Source organism: Onychostoma macrolepis, chromosome 05, assembly GCF_012432095.1.
Source record: "Onychostoma macrolepis isolate SWU-2019 chromosome 05, ASM1243209v1, whole genome shotgun sequence".
Classification (NCBI taxonomy): Eukaryota; Metazoa; Chordata; class Actinopteri; order Cypriniformes; family Cyprinidae; genus Onychostoma; species Onychostoma macrolepis.
Window position 1 is genome coordinate 31,918,612 of NC_081159.1, and position 20,936 is coordinate 31,939,547.

Sequence of the window (20,936 nt, forward strand, 5' to 3'; positions counted from 1 at the left end):
AAAAATAGGTAACACTTCAGTTTGTGGACCAATTCTCACTATTACTAGTTGCTTATTTATTAGCATGCATGATACTAGCATATTGGCTGTTTATTCATACTTATAATGCACATATCAATGCCTTTTCTACATTTAGATCCTTAATCCCACTCCATACCTAAACTTAACCACCTTACTAAGCAATATATTAGAAGTTTATTGATGCAAAAGTCCTAGCTAACAGTTAGTCAAGAGTGTGAATCAGTCCCCAAACTAAAATGTGACCAAAAATTAAAACATAATCAGAATTGCATTGTCAATTCAATTATAATCGATTACTTATGTTGTTATGAGCACACCTGTTTTCTGGCAGCGCCTCTGTGAAGCATCTTATCACAACAGTAGACACTGGATCTTCAGGGCTGCTAGACGACAAAGATAAATAATCATGATTTTGGCTATCCAAAAATGTGAAGAATATACTACAACATTAAACTGCAATATAAATGCAAAAGTTCATTGTCCTTAATATTTATAGACTATCTTAACTGTGTCTGTTAACCACCTGTTTGTGTTCGCCAAAATTCCTTCCAGCAGATAGATAGTGTCCTGAGAAAAAGAGTTGCATTTATGAATTAGCTTTGATACAAGATATTAAGGGCGGGAGGTTCTTAACTATATATGAGGTGGATGATACACCAGCAGAAATGTGTTAAGCACTATAACTATTCAAGTATTGTTTCTTTTAGAGGCTGACAGATTAATCAGCATCAATAACCACTTTTTGGAAATACTGGTTATTTAAAAAAAAACAAAAAAAACAGCTATAATTAAAAACAGTTTTTTTCCTGCTCCCATTGCATTTTCAGCACTAGACACAAAGGGCATCTAGAGACAAGAGTGTGGCCTTTAGAGACAAAATAAAAACATTAACCTTAACAGCTTCTGAAACCAAACTGGTTTTCATTCTAAATGATACAGCACCAAACTCTACAAGTTATGACTATGAAATTCAGCAAAGTATCTGCTCTTATGAAATTAGTGAGTGCATTTAGTGAAGGATTCATCCGATTCAAACCTAATTAACTACTTAGCATTTGAGTCTTGTTTAACAATTCATAAAAGAGACTCAAATGAGTCATTTGTTTGCTCTGTGCCAGTTTTTGCACGCAGCTCATGAAGACAACTCAATAGAAGGATGAGTACTATTTGTAAGTCGCTTTAGATAAAAGCATCTGCTAAATTAATAAATGTAAATGTATTCATCACATACTATTTAGACTCACATTCACAACTCTGGTAAATATGATTTCTTATGAAACAAGGGGTGTAACAGTTAACATTTTCAGTTCAGCATGCATGTGTAACCAGTGTTTTTTTTACCACTGCACATGCAGAATTTTTTTGTGGGACCTAATTTTAAACTCAGATACAGGATGACTAATCTAACTCATAAGCATACAGTTTAAAGCAGCTTGCCCTCTTGTTATATTAAGCAAATAAATTAAAATATACCATCGTTTTTCTACATTAATTTGCAGATTAATGTGCAAACATGATTAATTACAGGGTTGCTGCAAGATTTTTAAGCTCAAATTTAAGACTCTTTAAGACCTGCACAAATAAAATTATACCATATGAGGGGGGTAGGGCAATGCCTATGGTAAACTATTAAACTGTAAAATGACTAAAAAAAGCATGATTTACAATTCAGATACAAGTTTTCACAAAAACAAAAACTTTTATAAAATGATACACTTCACGTTTCAGCCTTTAAACCATTAAAAAATAAATGGATGAGTCAAAGGTATTAATTATTATATGAATTTAAACAATTATTATTAATAAATTATTATATTAATTAAATAACATACAAACACATTTTACTGTTCAGATTTTTATAATGAATTATTTTCTTATCGATCCACCAGTTCACATTTACAGTTCTGTGTGTTTGCAGGTAAAAACATGGGTCGATTTTCACATTGGTCTGAACAAAAAACAACAACCCAATATTCCTGCAATACCGGAGGCTGCAGTTCTAGGACTGCATAGGACCCTATTTTTTTGGGACAGCACCATCTATTCCAACAGAGGAGACCTGATTCAAACATCAAACAAACAGATGCAAAGACTAGATCCATGGAAACTATTCATTTTTTTATCTTTCCATCTTATTTTTAATGTAAGAGCTAGCGTGAACTTGAGTGTTTGAGAGGATGTCAGCAATCTCCATTAAGCCTATTTAGCTGCGCAAAACACTTCATTGTGCTTAGGGTTGGGTATCGAAAGCCGGTTCCATTTTAGAACCAGTTCCAAATTTCCAAGATTCGGGTATAATCAGGTAAGATGCATGCATTTCGATTCTGCTTAACGATTCCTGCGTTCGCATTTTAATGTGATTTAAAACAATTGAATTGCAGGAACGGAAAGAACTTACGCCTTGTTTGCGTGCAGCACACACGAAGCGCAAGCACAGAGAGCATCGGTTCGCGATGCGGGTTCCCGGTTTGTGTTCGTTCTCAAACCGTTTTCTGCATTTCCACTGTAGAAAAGGTTGTTCCCGGGCCAGAACTGACTTCTTTCATATTTATTGACCAGTATGCAGAAAAAGTATATCATCATAAACACAGCCAACTTTAATTAATCTATATTTTATTTATGAAAAGAAAACTATGCAGTGTTTTTAAACTTTTAATTACAGTTTCTGTACCTGAAATATGGTTCAGTTGTATTTATTTATGCTATTGCTAATTGATTTGTTTGTTCCTATTTTATTACTGACTGTTTACTTGTCTTTAACACTTTAATATTTGAAATTTATATTAATCTAGTTGTTTTTGCTGTGGTATTTTTGTTAAAAGCAAGTGCAGTGTTCTGTAGGATGCTGATTTTTGCTCATGTTATTCAGCTGCAACAGACTGCTTTGATTAAAGACAGAATAAATGTTTGACATCTAAATGTTTGACTTAATTTTTTTATATTGGATTTTTTATCTTATTGGAATCGAAACTAGGAATCGATAAGAATCGGAATCAATAAAATTCAAATGATACCCAACCCTAATTGTGATGCTGGATGTAGTCTCGCACAGACACAAGTCTTCCTTTCCAAGAAAACTGAATTTAAAACCAGAATATATTGAATATATTTAAATAAATTAGGTAAAATATTTCAAGAGGGTTACCAACGGGTATGTTTAGGGTTAGGAGATGGTTAGGACAATATTTAAGTGTATACACTTAAACAACTAAATAATTGCTTAAAAATAATAATATACAGAATTGAATAGCAGTGCTATAAGAAGTGCTATAAAATAGTATGAGCCGCTAATATTTAGTCATTTAGCAGACGCTTTTATCCAAAGCGACATACAAATGAGGACAATGGAACATAAAATAAAATAAGGGTTTAAAATTGTACCTTTTGGGGTACAACAGCTTGTCCCTGGAGTAGTACCCTTAAAAGGACATATTTGTACCTTTTTTACCCTTAATAGGTACACATTAGTACTTTAAGGGTACGTATTACTACTCTAAGTTATTAATATGTACCAATTAGGGGTAAAAAAAATAAATAATAAAAAACAAAATGTACAAATATATGTCCTTTTAAGGGTACTGCTCCAGGGACAAGCTGTTGTACCCCAAAAGGTACAATTTTAAACCCTTATTTTTCTGTGTGAAGCAATCAAAATCAACAAAAAGTGCAATGATATGCAAGTGCAATAACAAGTCTCAGTTAGCTTAATGCAGTACACGTAGCAAGATTTGTTTTTATTTTTTTTATTATTATTATATAATAAATAAAAAAGGAAACAGATAGAATACAAAAGATTAGAAAAGTTTAGAAATTTTTTTTAAAGCAGTAAATGAATAGAGTGCAAGTCTAAAAGGGACAAGTTTTTTTTTTTTTTTTTTTTAAGAATAGAATTAGAATATAGAGTGCTAGAGTTAGAGGGTCAAATAAAGATGGAAGAGATGTGTTTTTAGCTGATTCTTGAAGATGGCTAAGGACTCAACTGGGATTGAGTTGGGCAGGTCATTCCACCAGAAGGGAACATTTAATTTAAAAGTGTGTGAAAGTGATTTTGTGCCTCTTTGGGATGAACTATAAAGCAAAGTTCACTTGCAGAACGCAAGCTTCTAGAGGGCACATACTGTAAGTCTGAAATAATGAATTTAGGTAAAGGGGTGCAGAGCCAGTGGTGGTTTTGTAGGCAAACATCAATGCCTTGAATTTTATGCAAGCAGCTATTGGTAGCCAGTGCAAATTGATAAACAGAGGTGTGACGTGCATTCTTTTTGGCTCATTAAAAATTAATCTTGCTGCCGCATTCTGGATTAATTGTAAAAGTTTGATAGAACTGCCTGGAAGACCTGACATAATACATACATAAAATAAATAAATAAAAAACTAGTTAAAAAAAACTTTTTTTTTTTTTTTTTTAAACTATAGGGTCCTAGAAATCCGGTTCTGAAACTAGTCTCCGGTATTGCATGAATACCCTACTCACAACAACAGCCTTTTTGAAAATGCACATTCATTCTCTGCCAGCAGGAGGCACTTTCGGAACAGTTTCCACGGTAACGGCAGAACACAAAGCAGTGCAGTACTGGACTTTGAAATGCAGTGCTCATATTTATTTATAGCCTTTTGAAGTTCACTTTCTTGTACAATTTGAGACTTTTTATGACCTTAAATTTCATACAAGTAAATTTAAGACTTAAGGACCCGCAGGAACCCTGAATTACAGAAAACTGCGTGATGGCATAAAGGCATTTACAATAACACAATAGGTAAACCAAGTTGTGTCCAGTAAAATAAATAAATAAATAAATCAAAAATCAATGTTTTGTTTTTTTCCCACCTGCTGTACTGAAAATATACCAAACATACCATTAATTTTCTTGTACCATAACACCCCCTGCACTGACATTGGAGATTGAGCAAAGAAACACTGGTGTAACAGTGATAGAAACAATACTCAAATGTTTACAGATTCATAATTTTAACCAGTAGGCCTATATCACCCAACCCCTACAAAACACGACAAAGACATTGTAAGAACAAACAACATAACATTAGAAACAAATAGTACATGTCTGCATAATATTATGCATTATTCCACACTGTTAATATACATTGTTTTATTTACCATACTGATTCCCTTCTGGATCAACCAAGACTCAGAAGAGACTTCAAGTGAGTAGAAAACCTCCATTGAAGGCAGTGACTGAACCACAAGCTTCCTAGCATGACCCTTAACACAGACAAAGAAAATGTAATGATTAAAACTATATTTTCAGTGAGCATGCTATCACTGTGATATATAAATATTTATACAATTGCAAAACAAATTATTCAACCCCCAGAGAATGTAATAATTTACAAACGTAAGGTTTTTTTCATTATCATTTATTTTTATTTTTTATTCCATCTATAACAGTTCAGTGGCATATTAAATGTGATAATGTTGATATATAACGTAATATTTACAGGCCTGGTAGGGTACAAAATTGTGTTAAAACATAAGTCTTTAGAAAGTGTAACAAAACTTAACTAGCTTGAGCTGTTACACATACATAATTCTAACCAACGAATGTACTAAAGTTGGGTGCACACATGGCCAAGTCAAGTGAGTTCTCAAAAAAGCTATAGAGAATAAATTGATGGTTAAACTTAATTTTAAGGTGTCCTTGTTACAGTGTAATTATACATTTAAGTACTGAGTAATATTAATTAACTACATGTACTTACTATACGGTTAGGAGTAGGGTTTGGTTTAGGGCTACTTGCATGTAATTACGCATAATTAAGTTTTACTATAATAGTAAGTACATGTACCAAAAAAAGTACATGTAACGTGTAACAAGGACACCTTAAAATAAAGTGTTACCAAATTGTTTTATTAAATTAGAGTCCTGTTACAGTGAAATATCACAATGATGGGGGTGCTTGAAGTGTGCTTGCTTTTTACTGTACCGTGCTACCCTACATTTTACACATTAATCAACTGTGCATTATGCCACAAAATAAAAATGTTAAAAAATAAATAAAAAAAGTGGAACACACTGCATGCAGCATAAAGAAAAAAATGGAATTACTGTACGCTTCCTTCAGTAGTGGCCACATTATTTAACGTCACAAATACAAATGGTTTCAGTTGGTCACAGACATACTTTGTTATCTAAACTTTTTGTTGACATCTATTCCCGAACCAGACATCATAACCCTCAAATTGTTCCAGACCTGTGGGAGTTTTTTTCTTTCCTTCTGTTTTTCTACTGAAGGCAAAAGATAATTTCAAGAATGCATCCAACCAAACATTTGCTGGTCCCCACCGACTTCCATAGTACACTGAAAAAAAATACTTTTTTTAAGGTAAGTGGTTGCAAACAATTTATTTTAGCTACATTTTTAAAAAAAGTTAGTACATTTAAAAATGTAGCTAAAATAAATTGATTGCAACCACTTACCTGAATCGTTTTTTTTTTTTTTTTCAGTCTATGGGGAAAAATACTTTGGAAGTCAATGAGGACCAGAAACTGTTTGGTTACCCACATTTTTCAAAATTTCTTCTGTGTTGTATATTAATACTGAAGCCATTAAAATTATGACAGAACAAATATGGAATTATGTAGTCAACAAAAACATGTTAATTAACCCTGAATATGTTATATGTTTTTAATTCTTCAAATTAGCTACCTTTTGCTTTGATGACAGTGTAAGGCCCACACAATTGGTCCAAGGAAAGTATCCAATGGTGGCTGAAGGCTTCCTGCATGTTCGGTCTTTCCAAGTTCCTTAATTTAAGTTAAACTGTAATCTGACTCCATTTTATTATGACCTCAAATTTAGGTTAGAATGACAATTCTTGTTGATAATTTATAACATTCAATTCACGGGCAACAGCTCTGGTGGACATTCCTGCAGTCAGCATGCCACTTGCACTCTCCCTCAAAACTTGCAACATCTGTGGCATTGTGCTGTGTGATAAAACTGCACATTTTAGAGTGGCCTTTTATTGTGGCCAGCCTTAGGCACACCTGTGCAATAATCATGCTGTCTAATCAGCATCCTGATATGCCACACCTGTGAGGTGGATGGAGTATCTCAGCAAAGGAGAAGTGCTCACTAACACGGATTTAGACAGATTTGTGAACAATATTTGAGAGAAATAGGCCTTTTGTGTACATAGAAAAGTCTTAGATCATTGAGTTCAGCTCATGAAAATAAGGGCAAAAACAAAAGTTGCGTTGTTCAGTGTATATACACATTGAACAAAATTATAAACGCAACACTTTTGTTTTTGCCCTTATTTATCATGAGCTGAACTCAAAGATCTATATATATATATATATATATATATATATATATATATATATATATATATATATATATATATATATATATATATATATATATATATATATGTATAAAAGGGGTGTCAACGTTAAAGCGTTAATATTTTTTAAAGCAAATTAATCGTTTGATAAGATTTGACCCCAACATCTTCCGGTCATCGCAGCACGGAAGGCTATCTATCATTGTGTGATGAGGGTACAGCGAACCAGTGTTGCCAGAATAGCGGCACAAGTGGGCTATTTTGAAAATACAGTCGCGGGAAAAATTACAGAGCCGTGGATTGCGGTTCTTTGGACTACTTTTATAATGTACAGCGGACGCCCAAAGTGTATAAAAATAAAAATTCAAATAGATCCTTTTACTAATGTGTATTATACTTGGAATGTATACCTGCCAACTTAAGAACGGAGAGGCGGTTGTAACATCACAAACAACGTGAGTTTCAGCCAGAGCATACATGTTAAGGCTTTTACACAGCAGAAATAAACATGACAACAGCCACTATAGATTATATAAGATAATAAACACACGATTACGATAGACATGGTCTGTATGTGATTTTCTTGACTGAATGTGTACATCAAATGCCAACTTGTGCAGCGATATAAAAGGCTATAAATAGCATATTTTAACAACAGTAAACGACCAAATTCCACATGTGATCGCAAAAGGAAGTTATTACAAACACTCGATGGTGGTTTGAAGTGAGTTCTGAGTAAAAGTGTACTATTAATCTCATAAATTGTCTTATGAAGCATGATGCTAATATTAGCTCTAATGCACCTGCAGAACAGGTCCAATTCTTCTTCATAATGCATTTTGTCATAACACTTCAAATGAGGTCGCAAGAACTGTTTTGTTGTATTTATTTAGAAATACTTTTGGTAATAGTTGGGTAAATGTATACTGGGATTGAAGCGATGTGGCTTGGTAAATGTTTTATTGCCAGTTTAAAAGGCTGATAATGGCTGAATGAAAACAAAAGAATAATGATAAAAAAATAATAAGGAATATAGCTTCAAGCATTTTAAGGCCTAAGGTGGTATGCTTTCAGTGTCTAGGCCAACCTGGATGTATAGCTGACAGTGAAACACATCAAAAATGGACAACAGGCTCAAAGAAACACACACACACACACACACACACACACAAATAGAAATAAAATAAATGATCATATTAATAATCATTAAGCTTGCTTACACACACACACACACACACTCATACACGGACATACATGCACACATATTTTGTTGCAGATATAGATATTTGAAATAAATGACAGGTGACAATATTTTTTGCAAGTCTTCTCTTTTTAAGAGTTTATATCGTCATTTTCAGGTTTCTCTGTGATCATATGGCAAAATTGTAAAAACTGATATATCTGTATGAACAAAATGGTAAACTTGAATTAAATATGATTTTAAATGTTATAAAGATATTATAAAATCACTGTTATAAGAAAACCTATGAACACTACTGTTTTAGAGGGTAATAAGCCCATTTGTGGTCTTCCGCTGCCATCTAGTGGTTATAAATAGCAATTTCTCATACAACACTGTATTTATAACCTTTATAACTATTATAGTGTTATTTTTTTTGCCCAATCTCTCTTAAATTTTGCATGCTTGTTTAGAATGAAATTATGCATAATTTTGCACAGTTTGTGGGCTTTGTTTTAGGACTTTGGGTACACTATGTAAATAACATTATAAAATGACCAGTTTATAGTTGTCCAAATGCAAATGTTCAACATTGTTTTGATAAATATTGACCTAGAGAGTCTAGAGAACAGTACTGCACTGATTTGATTGATTGAGTTAATAACTGAAGGCTAGTTGAAAAAAGCATGTTTTTTTTTTTTTAAATAATCTCAAATACTTAAAGAACAGTTTGATTGACAGCAGTGATCCTAGAGGCAAAGTTGATCAGAATGAGAAGATTCTATAATGTCTATAGTACCATATTAAACTGTAAAATGACTGTAAAAAGCATAATTTACAATTCAGATACAAGTTTTCACAAAAACAAAAAGTTTAGTAAAATGATAAACTTTACATTTCAGCCTTTAAACAATTTAAGAAAATGGATAAGCCAAAAGTATTAATAATATTGATTTTAACAATTATTATCAATAAATTATTATATAAATTAAAATAACATGAATTAGGGGAGTGCAAAATTGGCAAAAAAAAGTTCTCTTTATATTTTCTGAGATTTTATCGATAACGATAATTAGACTATATTTTGCAGAGTGTGTTATTGTGCTGATATCTAAAAGATTACCGTGGACAGCTGACTCCTGATTTTTTTTTAATATTCTTCATTTTCTGTGTGGTCAGTTCACAGCAGCAATAGAAATGAATCTTTTCCAACAAGTTTTATGGGCATTTTTACCTTTAAGCCATTTTTTCTAAAAGTGTGCATCATCTTTTGAGTCAAATTCTTGCATTTGGGTTGTTACCAAGCAAATGAAATCAGTATCAACAAAATGTATCTTTGCAATGCATATGAAGAGGCATTTAGATGTATTTACACACTGTTTAATGTAGCTCGAAAGGACACAGAATGCTAAACTGCAGTTACAAATGCATAAATAATGTTTTGATATTTGAAACATAAAACATTGAAAACTGATGTTTGAAATTATTTTAAAAATGAAGATACTTTAAATGTGAAATTAAAACGGCTAATAGGTGGCAGTAAGTCAGTGTTAATAAGTGAGTCATTGCGATTGAACCGAATCATTTAAACGGTTGATTCATTCAGGAACAAATCACCTTCATGTTGCTCAGAGACGCAAATCAGCTCTGTGGCTGTGTTTGGAATTATTTTTGTTGGAGAAATAGAGCAAAAGCTGGAAATATGGTGTCTAAAACATAAGTCTCTTAATATTAACTTATTGATTTTATGCAACAGTTCAATAAACAAGATCACATTTGTAATCATGCTGATTTTTGGAGGAAAAAAAATGGCAGTCTTCGTGTGATATTAACTATATGAAATGTTATAAAAATAGGCTATACATTTTCTGAGCCCATATCTTAAATTATGTGATCATTCTAAATGTATTTTAATAGACTGAATCGTGCAGTGAAATTCGTACGCGCACTAGTTTAACCTGTTAACTGATTCATTCTCTGCCAGCAGGTGTCGCGTTTGGCTGAAATATAATGGTTTTCCGGTAAAGACAGAACATGAAATGAAATCATAGGCTTTTTGAAGTTTAATCATCATATTCAACCATATCGCAATTCTGGTCTTTCCGTCTCCAAATTCAAGACCTCTTGAAATCATAATTAAGACTTTCTTGTACAATTCATACAAGACTTTTTAAGGCCTTAAATTTGATACAACTAAATTTAAGACTTTAAGACCCCACGGAAACCCTGGTTAAACACATCCAAAACGGAGAATAGGCTCACAGACACACACACAGACACGACATTAAATGATTTAACTAGTATATTAATACTCTATAAGCATATTTACACACACACACACGCACACACATTTTGTTGCAGAGATATATATTTGAAATAAATTATAAGTGACAATACTTAATGCAAGTCTTCTCTTTCTAAGAGTTTATGTCATTTTCAGGTTTTACTGTAATCATAATCTGGCATAATTGTAAAAACTGATATGTCTCTATGAACAAAATGGTAAACTTTGGCTAAATGTGATTTCAAATGTTATAACAGTGATTTTATAATGTCTAAGCATGAATCCATCAAACCTATGAACAGTACTGTTTAAGTTATTTCAGTGGTTCTCAAACCTCTCCATGAAGTACCCCCAGCACCGCACATTTTGTATGTCTCCTTATATCTGATACACCCACTTCAGGTCTTGTAGTCACTAACAAGCTCTAATGAGCTGATGAGTTGAATCAGGTGTGAAAGATTAGGGAGACATACAAAATGTGCAGGGCTGGGGGTCCTCCAGGACAGGTTTGAGAACCACTGAGTTAGTTTAATAAGCCCATTAGTGGTCTTCCACTGCCATCTAGTGGTTATAAATGGCAATTTCTCATACAACACTGTTTTAACCTTTATAACTATTATAGTGTTATTTTTTGCCCAATCTCTCTTAAAATTTTGCATGCTCGTTTAGAACGAAATTAGGCATAATTTTGCACAGTTTTGAGAATTTGAGGGCTTTCTTTTAGGATTCATAGACCTTTGGGTACACTATGTAAATAAGATATTATAAAATGACCGGTTTATAGTTGTCCAAATGCATATGTTCAAACTTTTTTGATAATTATTGACCTTGAGAGTCTACAGAATAGTACTGCACTGATTTTATTGATTTTGATTTTAAAAACCATGTCTAGTTCAGGTAGTTTTTTATTTTATTTTTTTAAATAATCTCAAATATTTAAATGAACAGTTTGATTGACAGCAATGGTCCCAGAGGAAAAGTTGTTCAGAATGAGAAGATCTATCGTATGATATGAAGATATGGTGTATAAGTGAATATTTTGAACATTTTATTGCAATTTGAGGTCATTTACTATAGAAATAGAAGTGTTTTAGAGGCCTTTTTCACTGTTATAGCGCCACCTATGGTCCAATCTACATGAAACTTTGCATGCTTGTTAAGAGTCATCTAACACATGTTTTCAGCAAGGAGTTTTCGTTTAGGTTTTATAGGCTTCTGGGTATATTTGGCCAGACCCCTTTTTTAATGACCCCGTTACAGCTAACCAAAGGACAAAATTCAATATTTTTTTGATAATTATTGATCTAGAGAGTACAGAGAGTATTACTGCAGTGGCTTGATCGAGATTGAGCAAAAAACCTAGAACTAGTTCGCAAAAGTAGGTTTTTAACATAATTGAGAATATTTAATGAACAATTGGATTGACAGCATTAGTCCCAGAGGCAAAGTTGCTGAGAATGAGGAGATCTATCAAATGATATGAAGGCCTAGTGTTTGTGTGAATATGAACATTTTCTACAATTTGAGGTCATTTTCTATAGAAATTGTGTTTTTGAGGCCTTTTTAGTTGTTATAGCGCCACCTATGGCCCGATCTCCATGAAACTTTGCATGGCTGTTAAGAGTCATACGACATGTTTTCATCCACTTTCGTAAAGTTTCAAGTTTTTGTTTAGGTTTTACAGGCTTAAGGTTGTATTTGACCACGCCCCCTTTTTAAATGAGCTACTTAAAGCTAACCAAAGGACAAAATTCAACATTTTTTCGATAATTATTGATCTAGAGAGTCCAGAGATTATTACTGCAGTGGTTTGATCGAGATTGAGCTTTTAACATATTTGTGAATAATTAATGAACGACTTGATTGACAGCAATGATTCTTGAGGCATATTTGTTCATTATGAGGAGTTCTATCAAATGATATGCATATTGTGTGGATTTGTGAAACGCCACGTGATTACAGAGCCAAAAAAATGTCAGCGCCAAATAGTCACCAATTTCTTTCAAAATTCTTACAGACCTTTAGGGTAATGAGTTGAACATGCCCACCGAGTTTCGTTCCGATCGATCCGTTAACCTTGTTTAATGGGTGTTTCAATTTTATTGGCGGATGGCGGCCATGTTTTTTGAGATACGCAAATGACCTCATATACACTCGTGCCCCTTTGGACCAAGACGCTGCATACCAATTTTCCGAGATCATACCGAGATCTGACTCCTGGCGCAGTGTCGCCTCTCTCGGCGTCTGTTCTGTGCAGCGAGCGGCAGCGAAGCACCGCATTCAGCTGGCCGTACCGCAGCAGATTCGTCAATAAATGAGTACAAAACAGCGTTTCCAAGCACCTGCCGCTAACTGACTGTTTGGAATTATAAATATGAGCATAGTTCGTATGTTAATATTATGCACTTTTTTGTTTGTTGTTTTTTTTTTTTTTTTTTTGTTACTCAGACGCAGGCAGTGCACTGCATGAGACAAAAAAGTAATATAGCCAAAACCACCGCATAGCCACTCTTTAGTGTAACATTAGATGCATGTTGATTTTATCAGACGATGTCGCGATTATAAATGAGAGTGACTCCTGGTTAACATGTAGGCTATTAATGAGTCGTGTTTAGTCACTATTTAGTGTGGAATTTTTCTACAATATTCGCTCATCATGACAGTAAAATAGGGCATTCTATCAACTGAGTCAATCAACTGCAGTTTTTCCTCCCTCTATCAGTACAAAATGTGGTTAACACCCGGTCATGCATGAAAAAAATAAATACCGTCATATACCGTGAAACCGTTATAATTTTGAAAAATACCGTGATATAAATTTTTGGTCATACCGCCCAGCACTAATATATATATATATACATATATATACACACACAGGTGCTGGTCATATAATTAGAATATCATCAAAAAGTTGATTTATTTCACTAATTCCATTCAAAAAGTTATATATTTCAAATACACACACACGTTTATTGTAATCAGTTTATTTTACGATATGACCAAATTAACCAAAATTCATCATAGTTGTGTAAGACAAGTCAAAACAAACGAGGCAAATTTCTCTCTAAAGGGGCATGAAAATTAATTAGTTATTAGTTCGATGCCCTTTTGTGAGTGAAAGGTGGGAGAGCCGCTGCGATCGGGACCATCATTTAAACTGCAGTGTGTCAATGATGGGGTGAAGAGACAAATGTGACCGGCCAGGGGAGCATGCATCACGACTACACTTTCCATAGTGACTTCATTTAGTAGACCAGACGTGGGGTATTGGACCCCACATTGGTCTAAAATGGGGGACTGAAGGAGTGGATGCCCAGCTGCCAGATCCTTCATATTGATATTAATTATATTATTACATAATTTCTTGTTTGACTATTAATCAAGTTATGGCAAGAGTGAAATGTGTACCCTTATGTGCGCTTAAGAGATATTAAAGAATCCTGCTTTATTCTGTACTTCCACTCTCTAAGATAATGACTTCATAATGTGTGTGTAACGAACCATTATCATACTGATAAAATTCTAGTTAGGGCTAGGCAGCCTTGAAGTTCTGATAAGTGCTCTGTGTGCGTGTTTGCTGGTAGCAGAGCATTCTCTCTGTGTTAGAAGAATGTCTCTGCCAGTTGTCGCCATCCTGACCAAAAATAGGTATCCGGAAGACACCTATCTTGTATGATCCCTGATCGCTGACGTCTGCCCAATCAGATGCTTGAAGCATTTACGTCCATATGTGGAAACTGTCTAAGTTATCTAGGTTTTAGAACCAATCAGAATTTTGCTGACTGATGTATTGACGCAATTAGCAATTATACTCTGTTAGGGTATAATTACTGTTTTTTCTGTAATAGAAATTTCTGTAGCGGCCTACGAACTTGATTGCGAGTCTTGAAGCGGACTTCTGCTGATGAAACTGCAAACTATCTTCTTCAGTAAATTGTCTTCATTTTTATTGAATCTTTGACTGCTGGTCTTCATTCAATACACCTGGTCCGAGGGTCTTTACTGTAAATTTCCCCAACAAACTGAATGCCCAATAAAGCTGTTCACATTATATTTTCTGTTGTCATAAAACAAGTATAAATAGTAAACACAACCTATTAATACTACATGTTAACCAGGAATCACTCTCACTATACTCCTTAAATCCTGATTTATAATCGCGACATCGTCTGATAAAATCAATATACATCTAACTTACACTAAAAAGCGACTATATGCAGTGGATTTGGCTATATTACTGTTGTCTCATTCAGCACACTGCCTGCGTCTGAGTAACAAACTATGCGCATATTAACAGACGAATTATGTTCATATTTAAAAGTCCAAACAGTCAGTAAGCGACAGGTGCTTGGAAACGCTGTTTTGTAAATGATTTATTGACGATTTTGCTGCGTTACGGCCAACTGAATGTATTGCCATTTTGCATATTGCATTTCAAAATGAATTATGCTACCCATATACTTCCATACTGCAGCAGAGATAGTCTTCCTTTCCTGGGATGGTCCTCATGAGAGCCAGTTTCATCATAGCATTTAATGGTTTTGGTGACTGAACTTGGGGATACAAAGTCCTTGAAGTTTTTCAAATTGACTGACAATCACTTCTTAAAGTCTTTTATTTCTACTTAAAGTGCCCCTATTATGCATTTTTGAAAATTACCTTTCATGCAGTGTGTAACACAGATCTAAGTGAATGAAAAAATCCTGCAAAGTTTTAAATCTAAAAGTGCACTGTGTATAAAGTTATTGTCTTTCAAAAGAAATAGTCGCCTCCGAGTCATGAAAACGAGTTGTTTTTAAAACGAATCTTTAGCTGTTTCAAGGTGACGTCAACATGAAACATTAGCATATTTATTCCCACCCACTTGTTGCGTGCGCAGACCCGGGAAAACTTGAACCTCCCCTCCCTCAAGGTAAAACAAGGTAAAACAACGATGTAGTACAATTTTGAAGTTGGAGGAGAAAAGTTTTTAGTTTTTAGACATACCCCGTCTTGAACCGTACACAAACAAAGTACGCATGCGCCTCGCAGAGCTAGACAAGACGAGCATTTGTGGTTAAAAAGTGTATAAACTTTTTTTTTTTTAAAGAAAATTACAGATGGTTTAGCTAGATAAATTGTGACTGATAATTTTTTTGCAACTGAAGAAAGGGAGTCATAAACATCTTGGTTGACATGGGGGTGAGTAAATTATCAGGAAATTTTATTCTGAAAGTGAAGTAATTCTTTTAAAAACTGTTGCTGTCATGTACTCTGTACTGTAGCATGCAAGTTACGCATTTAGTTGTGCGTGTTGTGTTGGCTCCGCGCAGCTTGTAGGTCTCCGTCTAACAGCAATATCTGTTAGCTCGCAATTGTCTAGAAATGTGTCGATGAATAGTGATTGTTTGTCGTTATTACTTGGAGTTCTGATAAAGAATAGAACAATACGTTGGTGTACAAACTGCAGTGCTTTATCAATACGTTTCTGCATTGGGCTAACGCATATATACCATGGCTGCTTGGGTGTTTACCACCGAGCTGTGGGCCAAGTAATGGTGATGGGCGTTCCGTTATTGACATGCGCTGCATGCAGTAGACCAATCACAACAGACTGGGTCATTGGACCAATCACCGCAGATTAGCGTAACGCAAAGGAGGGGTTTGGAAAAATCAATCGTTGAGCAAACCGTTTGGGAATCGTGAGCAAAAAAGTTGGGGAAAAAAGCATATTTTATGACAATGAAAGTGTTTTTTGTCCTTGCATGCATGTCAACCTGTTGTTGGGGACTTCCAATACCAAAATATGAACCTTTCATAACCCGTAATAGGGGCACTTTAACTGTGTATTTCTTGTCATATTATGAATTTATACAGTAGTTGTAGTAGCACAAATTGGGCTATTGACTCTGTACAAGACAACTAATGGTATAAAGCACATTAATGGTGCCTTCAAGTACTATTGGAATTATAGTAAATACGAGTTTCCTAGTCAGAAAATGGACATATAAGGCCTCTCTAAGGCTGCATTTACACTATAGGTCTTGATTACCAATTCCGATTTTGTGACTATATCCGATTTTTTGAACGACGTGCTTACATTTCTTTTAAAAGTGACCCGTATCCGATGTGTGCGTTTTACACTGAACTTGGTGAAACAAGCCAAAAATAGCATATATGACATCACAAATCAATTTGAATTGTACATTGAGTTTAATTTATTGACACGGAATTCATATAGAAACGTTTTTAATGCAATAGTTATATTTATACATCAAAATAATTATATAGCCTAGTACAAATTCTTCAGGACAGTGATGTAGCGCCGCTGACGGCTTGCGAGTGGAATAATACTCAGGTGGTAGATATTGTTAAGCATGTCACATCGTCTGTGTTTTTTAGTTATTAAAACCAAATGCGTTCATCAGTGATTATATAATCAAAAGGTAGGGACATGTCTGTGTGCATTTTATTTTGTGGTTTCAATGGAACTGAAGTTCGTCTGTGCACAAGCCGCCGTCACTGACAACAGCGGCAACGAGCACTCAGCGTGATTTCAAAAGCAACACATTTCAGCATCAGATCGCCTTTTATTTAACACAAACGAACGAAATTAATACTCTGCTACTCAACTAGAGAGGTTTCATTAGTTACAGATATGTCTGTACCGTGAAATGTTTAAAAATATCTCACTTTTCAATGACTTAGTAGTCGCATTTACAGGGGAATATCCGATTTGTCCGCTTACACGGCAGGCACAAATGCACGTATCCGATTCATATCTGATTTATTTCCACATATGAATGAGGCCCGAAACCGACTGGAGAATATCAGAATCCATGTGATTGTTTTCCTGCTTACCATATCCGATCTGTGCCACATGAGAGGGAAAAAATAAAAATAAAAATTCGGAATTGGGTCAGTTGAACCATGCAGTGTAAATGCGGCCTAAGGCCGTTCATGTCCAATCTCCGACTAGGAAGCTTGTATTTACGATAATTCCGATAGCACGTGAAGGCAGCATTAGGCAAGAAATGTCACAAATTAACTCCTGACAAGGCACAACTGTGAATTGAAAAACCATTCCAGGTTTTATGAATCTGATGTGAAAATGCCATGAGTGCACAAATCTGTCTTCAAAGCTAAATGGAGCTACTTTGGACATAAAACATATTCTGGGTTGTTTAACACTTTTTTGTTTACTACATAATTCCATGCTTGTTATTTCATAGTTTGGATGTCTTCAGTATTAGTGTATAATGTTGAAATTAGTAAAAATACAGAAAAACCACTGAAGGAGAAAGTGTGCCCAAACTTGACTGGTAGTGTATATTTGCACACACATACATATATAGAACTCATGAAATACCTTTTCTTCAACCAACGACATGATTTTCATGCTGTTATCATCTTGCCTGTTTAACACAAAATAAATATGTCCATCACTTTGTAAATTAATAATGAAAAATAAGCAACATCTCTTTGTATGTCTTATAAAAACAAGTCAAAATTAGACACTTGCTGTGTGATAGATGAGGAGTTTCCATCCGATATCAGCAGGAAATCAACAATGTATTGATCTGGCCAGCAACAAAGCAGGACAAACGAGTGAATGTCCAACAAGTTGAGCATGCCCTAGAAAAAAAGAAAGAAAAAGAAATAGAAGCGTTGACGAGCCAAAGCCATCAGCACAAAAGCCACCCCGGTGGCATCAGGAAAATGGTGCCCAGCGGGAGCATGCATTTACAGTAACCCTCTGGCAGTCTGGATTTAAGGGTTACAGCAATGAAAGGGTTACACTATAAGATCAAGATACACACACATACACAGGGAACAATATATAAAATTTTAGTAACACTTTACAATGCAGTTTCATTCGTTAACATTAACTATTTTAGTTAACATGAACAATAATTACATAGCATTTATTAATATTACAAAATTTACTAATGCATTATTAAAATGTAAAGTTGTATCTGTTAACATTAGTTAATGTAATGTGAATTAACATGAACATGAATATTTTTATTAACTGAAATAATAATAATAATAATAAATGCTGTGAAAATATTGTAGTGAGCATTTTAAGTGGATCAAGAAAGTTAATCAAAGTTGACCTAAGACAATAATGGGTATTGTTTTGGTTTTAGGAAAACTTTGATGAAAGGTTTTGACCTACTTCAAATGTTGACTAGTGTATATTTTTCATTGATAGTTTATGCATTAACTAATGTTAACAAAAGAGACCTTTGTTACCAACACTTTTCATGATTCTTATTCTAACTAATTGAATTGAGCAGTAAAGAATCGGGCTTAAAATATTTCTTATCCTATCAGTGAGAGAGGGTAGGATACATAAAACTTTGAAAGATTTTTCGGTAACATTTTATAATAACTGCACGCTATGAATCATTAGTTAAGCATTAGTAATTAGTCACTTCATCCTTTACAAAGCATAGTCCCAACATTAATAATCAGTAGTAAGCAGTTTATAAATACAGCTATAAATTTTTTTCTATGACATTGCAGAGGTTTACGTTTCATTTTTTATCAAGTGTACAGTTGTACAGTTTCATTTTTTGCATCTCGAAAAAAATATTTCTGTATTCTGTATTACGCTGTGTTGTGTTCAATTTTTCTGTTTAGAAGATAACTGAGCCTATAAATCTCCATTGTAAATGCTTTACAAGGCATAAATAGTCCTCACTTTAGATGAGCTCACAAAAATAGATGGCTGGCACCTACTAAATGTTTTATAAGTACCTGACCTAATCATGAATTACAGCAGGAATGTGTGTTAATAAAGCATTTATTAACACACTGTACAAATATTATGCATCTAAATAATACTACTTATAAATGTACATTTAAATAATTTATTAATCATGTACTTACACTTTCTAAATGATCTTATGAACCACTGACAAGTGCTAAATAACTGGTTTGTAAATAATGTAATAATTTAGAAATGATAAATTGATCGTTAAAGTATGAAAATACAAACATTAAACATTATAGATATGCTCAAGAACAAAACATTTATAGCTGTATTTATAAACCGCTTACCAATGCCTATTAACTTAACTGTCACGGGCCCACCGGTGGGCCCACTTGCCATTACATGTTTTAAACAGTAATATCTTAGTCTGAACCTAACGCAATCTTGACAAACTATATATCGTTTGAAAGCTTAAAGACTCTAGTTTTCATATTTGGTGACTGATATTTTAAATATTTTGCAGAGCAACTGTAATCTATTAACTTGTAAGAAGAGTACTCAGAGTCAGAGAGCGAGTTCTGACCTTTACTTTAAAATAGTGATACATATATAAAATAAAAAATCATGAAAAATCTCCATTCATGTTCATGTCAAGTGTTCAAAAGATAACATTCATTCTATTTTTTGAGGAAAAAAGGTCTAAAAGTGTTTAGAATATAAAGAAAAAAACAATAGGTTCTCAATTTTTGATGCAGCGTGAACTATAACGAACGTCCAAGGTTCTTGTTGCATGTCTTTTGTGTGTTTTTTTAGAGGTTGAATTGAAATCAAATACTGCCATACTACCCTTAATACTTCTGAATGTGATGTCTACGTCATAAATATTGAGAAAAGTATGGAAAAACATGTTTCAGATCACTCAAACCATATATGGAAATGGAGCCGCCCTTATATGGTTACTAATGGGTTTGATGGTCATCTAGTGGAAAAGCTTGGTAGTACGCCCAAACAAAATTTCACTGAAAGCTCATTTTTTTAGATATCAACCTCAAATGTGGAACACAACTTCTTCAGATTTTTCGTTTTCGTTTTCTAGCATTTTTAGTGTAAAACTGAGTAGTTTTTTTTTTTCTTGGCCCCTGTGCATGATAAATGTTTGGTTTTTCATTTTCTAGCATTTTTAGAGTAAAACTGAGTAGTTTTATTTTTTTCTTGGCCCCTGTGCATGATAAATTTATGAAATTAAGCATGTTTCCTAAGAGTGACTTTCTCCATATGTAAAAAGTTCTGAAGAGTTTGAATAATGAACTTTAAAGATATAAGAAAATTACTGTTAATTTAATAAATCACCATGGCAACACTGTTCAAGATATCCAAAATGCGTTTGCAATTTAGGTTCCTCAATGTTTTGGCATCATGTAGACAAAGTTTGGTGTGTATAGTATAA

General features: G+C 33.9%; 1 protein-coding gene across 1 annotated transcript in view; it reads right to left on the reverse strand.

Moving 5' to 3' along the window:
- The window catches only part of kntc1 (kinetochore associated 1), a 130,753-nt gene that overhangs the window by 89,302 nt on the left and 20,515 nt on the right, over window positions 1-20,936 (reverse strand). Inside the window, 5 exon segments of the mRNA XM_058777423.1 lie at window positions 339-404; window positions 545-588; window positions 5,138-5,242; window positions 18,140-18,185; window positions 18,293-18,405. Coding sequence (XP_058633406.1) covers window positions 339-404; window positions 545-588; window positions 5,138-5,242; window positions 18,140-18,185; window positions 18,293-18,405 — 374 coding nt within the window.